The following is a 6,837-nucleotide window of genomic DNA, read 5'->3' as shown; positions in this document are numbered from 1 at the left end:
CCGTGAGCGTGGTGTACACCCAGTCCGAGATCCTGCAGCGCGAGGTTTATCTCTTCGAGCGCCTCGACTCGCCCAACAGGGAGCCCATGAAGCACCTCAAGGCCATCTGCTTCCTGCGGCCCACCAAGGTGCGGAGCCCAGAGGGGGAGGAAACGGCCTCAGATCGTGCTGAGGGGGTTTAGGTTGGATATTCAGGAAAATTCCTTCATGGAAAGGGTTGTTCAGCCCTGGCACAGGGCAGTGGTGGAGCTACCATCCCTGGAATTGTTCAGATGTGTGTGATGTGGCACTTGGGGACAGGGGTCGGTGGTGGCCTTGGCAGTGCTGGGGGAATGGCTGGACACCAGGATCTCAGAAGCTTTCCCAACCTTAACGATTCCATGATTTCATATTCCTTAACTCTGCTCTCCCTGGTGCTGTTTCCATCCAGGAGAACGTGGAGCTCCTGGTGCAGGAGCTGCGAAGGCCCAAGTACAGCGTCTACTTCATCTGTGAGTATGAAGAGTCCAAGGGTGTTGGAGGTCCATAAATCTGGAACAGGCTCTGCATCCCAGTGTGGATGGGACAGGCTCCACACCTCGGTGTGGATCACATGGCACCTTCCTGTGCTGGGTGTATCAGGCAGGTGCTTCCCACGTGTCCTGCTCATGCCATGGAATGTTCCATGGGTTTGGGAATGAAGCAGAACGACTCCAGCTGGTTTGGAGTCGAAGCCCAGTCCTCCAGCCCAGGAATTAGTCAGTAGGATCCCAGGAATTGGGTGAAGTGGCCTCTAGATGTCATTGTGGCTCTGCAGGACACAGCAGGACCAGGCACCGGGGAGATGGGCAGGGAATGAGTTCGGAGCATCCCTGGGAGGTGGCTCAGGATTCCAACACCTGCGGGTGCAGGGTTAGAGGGTCTCTGTGGGATCTGCTCCTGCTCCAGAGGGGATCAGACTATGCCATCCCACAGGCTCTGCATGGTGCCCAACTGTCCCTTCTCTGTTTCCTCACAGATTTCAGCAACGTCATCAGCAAGAGTGATGTGAAGGCCTTGGCTGAGGCCGATGAGCAGGAGGTCGTGGCTGAAGTCCAGGTGAAGTTTGGATGTTTTAGGTAGATCCAAACCCAAAAGCAAAGGGAAGGTCCAGGCTGCCAGACACTGGGAGCAGAAAGGGCTGTTGTTCCCAAATGGTGCGTGACAGGCCTGTGTGGGAGGAGGGATGGACACAAATGTGGGATGAAGAGGTAAAAGATTTCTCTGTGCCCTGCGCTCTCATCATAGCTGCTGCTGTTCTTGATGTCTCACAAAGTGCTGCCGAGGCCAAATCCACATGGATGTGGCACGTGGGGACATGGGTTAGTGGTGGCCTTGGCAGTGCTGGAGGGATGGTTGGACTTGATGGCCTTAAAGGGCTTTTCCAGCATCAGTGATTCCATGATTCCATGTTTGATGAAGAGCTGGGCTCTGAGCAATGCACAGTACAAATGGGAGGGGAGTTGTCAGCGGGACTGTGGGGCTTGGAGGGGTTTGGGGCGGAGGAAGGAGGGATGGTCCGAGCCAATGTGTCCAGGTGGTGGTTGGGGCTGGGTGGCCAGTGCTGGCACATGGCTCTGGCTGGGGTCAGGGTTAGAGACACGGGACTGTCCTGCTCCCCTCCCCAGGAGTTCTACGGCGACTACATTGCGGTGAACCCACATGTCTTCTCCCTCAACCTCCTGGGCTGCTGCCGGGTAGGAACATGGCGAGTTGTCCTTGGGTAACGAGTAGCCCTCATAAACTGGGGCCATGGGGGGCTGCCAGAGGGGCCAGCGGGGGGAATGGTCCTTGGCGAGGAGAGGAACACCGGGGAGCCCGGGTTCAGCCCCTGGGTACCTGCTGCTCCAGTGCAGCTGTGCTTTCCTGTGAGACTTCAGGACTTAGAAACAAGGATGTGGGAAAGTTTGGGACCAGTGCATCCATGTGAGGTGCAGCCTTTCCTTCCAGGGCCACAGCTGGGACCCGGCTCAGCTCACCAGGACAACCCAGGGGCTCACTGCTCTGCTGCTGTCCCTGAAGAAGTGCCCCATGATCCGGTACCAGCTCTCCTCAGAGCCAGCGAAGCGCTTGGCCGAGTGCGTGAAGGTGAGGGGAGCGCACAGCAGGTCCCTTTGGGATGAATCCAGTCTTGGCTAGTTTTTCACACGTGGATCCACAGGAGGGAAACACCTGTTTTCAGTCAATTCCTGTAAATTCCATCATTTACTTCGAGGCCCAGTGCTGGGCAGGTCTTGTCCCACTCTGCTCCCAAAACAGCTGCTGGAGTACAGCATTCCTGGGAGCAGTGTCCCAGTTCCCTGGGGCCTTCAGCTCCTCCCTGGCAGTGCAGGCAAAGCAGCACTGTTGGGGTTTCACCCTCCCTTCCCTCTGTGCCTAAGCCCACACTGAGAGGGAGTCTTTCCCAGGTGTTCAAGTAGGATTTTTCCCATTTCTCCACAGCAAGTGATCACGAAGGAGTATGAGCTGTTTGACTTCCGGCGCACCGAGGTCCCTCCCCTGCTCCTCATCCTGGACCGGTCGGATGATGCCATCACCCCGCTCCTGAACCAGGTGAGTCACACCCAGGTGTGCCGGGCAGGGGCGGGAGTCCTGCAGCAGCTGGAGTTCTACCCCTGGCAGGTCATGGGTTGGATATAGGAGAGAAGTGTTGCTCCCCACCCCCTTTCCCTGCAAAATCCCTCTTTTATCCCCTGGCCGGGTTTTCCAGACCTGAGTGGGGGTTGTTCGTGCTGGCTTCAGTGGCAGATGGACCCAGCACCCTGGAAAACAGGGCCACTGGCTCTTCCGTGTGGCTTCTGGAGCCCCAGTGCTCTGGCAGAGCCTTTCCCAAGGAGTTGTGTGTTGGGCTGCGGGCAGCACACGGTTATCGAGTGACCTTGCCCTGCTGAGTCTCCCTCTGTTATCGATGGCTGCTGGATTTGCTCAGAGTTGTTGGATTTATTTGTTCCATGCTGTGCTGCGGATCCTGGCAGGATCTGTTGGTCTCCCTTCATTTCTGTGGGGTTCCCTTGGAACCTGGGGATCAGGAGCCGCACCTGGGCGGGATCAGCAGCCCCAGAGCTGCTGTAACACCGGTTCTGCAAGAGCTGGAGGTGACGTGTGTCAGGGAGGGGTGTGGCTGTCACAGCCCAGCTCACACCTGGTTTGGGGTGTTCTGGACTGTGCTCAGCATTGGGCGTTATCTGCTGTTTCAGGATTTCCTATCCCAAAGAGATTCCCAGGGATGTAAATGGAGTGCTGGGCACGGCAGGGCTCTTATCAGCTGTCACTGTTCTCTCTGGGTTATTATTAGACTCCTCAGGATAAAAATAGAAACTCCTGATGTGCAGAAATGCTCCTGCCAGTGGAGCACATAGGGAATTCTGCAGTGGAACTGTGGGACCTCTCCCTGCCTGGGCAGAGGGGTGGGGGGTTTGGTGGCCAACAGAGGTTTTGGAACAGGAATGTTAGTCCCCATCCCTCTTTGGTCTCTTCTGAAGATACCTGCAAGAATTCTTGATCTGGTGGGAGGTGTCCCTGCCATGAACAGGATGGGTTTAATGTCCCTTCCAACCCAAACCGTCCCATGATACTGTGATTCTGGAATGGCCCTGGAGGGGGGTGGTTTCCCTCTGCACTGTCTCCCCATCTGATTATTTATCAGTGATGTTTATCTTCACTGGAATGTCCTGGCTGGTTTGAGGGATGCACTCCCAGACTCTGCTGTGTGTCCTGGGGTAGCAGGAGTGGCTCTGGCTGGGTTCAGCTGAAATCTATTGATTTCCCAGTGCTGTGTCTCACCAAGGTCATCCCTTTGCCTTCCTCTGTCCCCTGGCAGTGGACGTACCAGGCCATGGTCCACGAGCTGCTGGGGATCAACAACAACCGCATCGACCTGTCCCGGGTGCCGGGGATCAGCAAGGACCTGCGGGAGGTCGTCCTGTCAGCCGAGAACGATGAATTCTACGCCAACGTAGGTGTCCCAGGGGGGCTTCACCAGCACCCAAATTTGGGGGTTTGCCACGGGAAAGGAGCTTCCCGATGACTTTGAGGCTCAGGGTGGGGATGTGCCATTTGTGACCTCAGCGTGCAGCACCAGTGGCATCTGACTTAACGGGTCCTGTTTGTAGTTGGATTTCAAGCCCTGCTCCAGGTTTTGGGGGAGGGAGCCACGTTTTCCCAGCTGCTCAAGGCTCTTCCTTGGTCGAGACTCTCTCAGGTGAGTTTCCCTCTGCTTCCCGCCTTGTTCCCTACAGAACATGTACCTGAACTTCGCCGAGATTGGCACCAACATCAAGAACCTGATGGAGGATTTCCAGAGGAGGAAGCCAAAGGAGCAGCAGAAGCTGGAGTCCATCGCGGATATGAAGGTACAGACAAAGCCCATCCCACTGTGTCCCATCCTTTCATGCTAGGAATAAATAAAAAGTACATCCCTCCCAGAAATCTCCTGGTAATGGGAGAAATCGTGTGGGCTCCTGGGACCAAGGTGTCTGATCCTCTGCCCACCTGCACAGGGCTTGGATTGCTGGGAATTTGTACAATTTATGGCTGGCTGCACCCACCCTCTATCTCCTGCTTTTCCCTGGAAGCACGCACTGCCTCAGTTTCCCCATCACAGGCCTTTGTGGAGAACTACCCTCAGTTCAAGAAGATGTCAGGCACAGTGTCCAAGCATGTGACAGTGGTGGGGGAACTGTCCCGGCTCGTGGCGGAGCGGAACCTGCTGGAGGTGTCAGAGGTGGAGCAGGAGCTCGCCTGCCAGAGTGACCATTCCAGCGCGCTCCAGGTACACATCCTGGCTCTGGATCCGGGGGGTTCCATCGCGTCACTCCCTTGGGAGTGGGGATTTGAGGCTGGGAGGCAGTGGGAGCTCCATGTGTGGATACCCTGTGCGCAGGGACACTGGGTGTGGAATTGCTTCTCGGTGCTCAGCTCAGATGGGAATGAGTCATCGTTAATAACTGGCTTGAGAAGCATCCTTGCAAATCCTGTCCTTACATCCCACAAGCCAACGTTCTTTCATTATATTCAGCCAGTTGGCTTCTGGCAGGCACCAGGATAAGACAGCCTCAGACACCATGCAGGAGCTGATGTGTTTGTTGGGCAGGAGAAGAGCTGGAATCCCTGGAATTGTCTTTACCTATTTTGTTAAGAAAAACCACTAGAAAGTCTCAGATCCAAGATTTCTTTGGCAGAGAGGCCTGGAAAAGCTGAAGAGAGGTTCTGTGACAGCTGAGCGTGGCCTCTTGTGCCGTGACCGGAGCAGGGTCTGGCAGAGTCAGTGGTGATGGATTCGGGCTGGTGCTCAACAGGAGCTTTGGGATGGGGCTGGCTCAGAGCAGAGCTGGAACAGCCACTCACTTCTGAGAAATGATTCCTTGATTTTCGGTAGTGGAGGGGGAGTCCCACCATGTAACAGAGCATTAGATGGCACTGGGGAAGCAGAGGGACTGGGAAATGAGGAAAAGCGTCTCCAGCAGGTTTGAGATCAGTTTCTTCCCCACCTCTGTGACCCTGAACTCCAGGTGGGGGCTGAGGGGATAACACTGGACTGTCCTCAGAAGTGGGATGTTCTCCCAGCCCCTGGGCTGATGCTTCCCTATGGACCAGCGAGTGTAGGGATGGAATTCCATAGCTGGTGTCTGGCAGGATTTACATGGCTGAGTATGGAACTGGGAACGCAGCCAGAAATGTGTTTGCTGGAAGCAGCCTCTGAGGTCCTCAAGCTGTTTCACTGTCTCCAGCTCAGGTTGTTGCAGTTTAAAAGTCAAATATTCCCAGTCTGCTCCCTCCCTGTGCCGTGAGCCTTGATTTTTGATGGAATATACGTAGCACAGAGCTATGGTGCCAGGTGAATCCTGGGGTTGCTGGGGTCACCTTGGTCCTGCTCTACACAAACAGTGTTTCTGCAGTTTCCTTCCAGCCCTGTGCCTGAAGGGCCCTGTTGTATTTCCAGCAACTGAGGCCACTGGAAGACATGCAGCAGCTCAGAAATAAATGGAAACCCATGTAACTGGGATCTTTGTCCCTGCAGCCACCCCGCCCTGGGCTGTCCCTGCTGCGGCTCCCAATGGCAGAGAGAGGGGCAAGGCCACGGGACAAGAAGCAGCAGCCAGAGCCTGGAATAAGGGTGGAATTGTTCTCCCCTGATGTCACTTCAGGGATTGCTGGATCTCTGGTGGCCTTGGGCCCCCCAGTCTGGGACATTTGGGTTCTTCCTCCCCTGGGCTCTCATTAACCCTGACACAGTGCATGAGCCCTGGGAGCTGAATGGAGGGGTTGGAATCCCAGCTCCTCCCATGGACAATGGCTGTTCTGTTCTCTGCTTCCTGCTGGTCCTGGCACTGCCAGCACAGGAACCTCCCTGGGGCTCCAGCCCTCCCCTCACAGGTGAATTCCTGACCTTGAATGGTGAAATTCCTCTTGATCCTCCTCACAGCCAGGATTTTATGTTGTGTTTCTGTCACTAGTCAGCATGAGTCAAATAGATGCCAACAAACATCTGGGCCAGGTGAATCCAGCAGCGGATCAGGAATGATAACAGATCCCTGCTCTTCCCTCTACCTGGGATCTCTCTTTCCATGCTTTAATTCCTTCCCTCCTTTGCTTCCAAACATGCAGTTTGTTCCTCCACATCTCACATCCAAAGGTTAGCTCAGGTTATGCCACAGCTTTATTTCTCTTGCATTGCTCCTGTGGCAGTATTGTTGCTGGGCAGTGAAACCAGTCTGATAAGTGTCCCCTAAGGCAGTGACCAATGAAACCAGTATGACTGCGTGTCCCTCAGGCTGTGGGCACTGGGGCAGTCCGGTGTGGCCCCCGCGGTCCCTGAGG

General features: G+C 55.4%; 1 protein-coding gene across 1 annotated transcript in view; it reads left to right on the top strand.

Annotated features, from left to right (window-relative positions):
* Positions 1-5: 5 nt before the first annotated feature.
* VPS45 (vacuolar protein sorting 45 homolog) overlaps positions 6-6,837 on the top strand; it is a gene marked incomplete at its 5' end in the record, with an annotated part of 12,455 nt that continues 5,623 nt past the window's right edge. The window contains 10 exons of the mRNA XM_017728870.1: positions 6-128; positions 431-491; positions 998-1,077; positions 1,647-1,715; positions 1,969-2,106; positions 2,461-2,571; positions 3,839-3,973; positions 4,257-4,370; positions 4,622-4,789; positions 6,791-6,829. Coding sequence (XP_017584359.1) covers positions 6-128; positions 431-491; positions 998-1,077; positions 1,647-1,715; positions 1,969-2,106; positions 2,461-2,571; positions 3,839-3,973; positions 4,257-4,370; positions 4,622-4,789; positions 6,791-6,829 — 1,038 coding nt within the window. The remainder of the gene's footprint in view (positions 129-430; positions 492-997; positions 1,078-1,646; positions 1,716-1,968; positions 2,107-2,460; positions 2,572-3,838; positions 3,974-4,256; positions 4,371-4,621; positions 4,790-6,790; positions 6,830-6,837) is intronic.

Source organism: Corvus brachyrhynchos, unplaced genomic scaffold, assembly GCF_000691975.1.
Source record: "Corvus brachyrhynchos isolate BGI_N302 unplaced genomic scaffold, ASM69197v1 scaffold443, whole genome shotgun sequence".
In the NCBI taxonomy this organism is placed as follows: domain Eukaryota; kingdom Metazoa; phylum Chordata; class Aves; order Passeriformes; family Corvidae; genus Corvus; species Corvus brachyrhynchos.
Note: the sequence above shows the minus strand (reverse complement) of the source record. Positions and strands in the feature narration are given on the sequence as shown.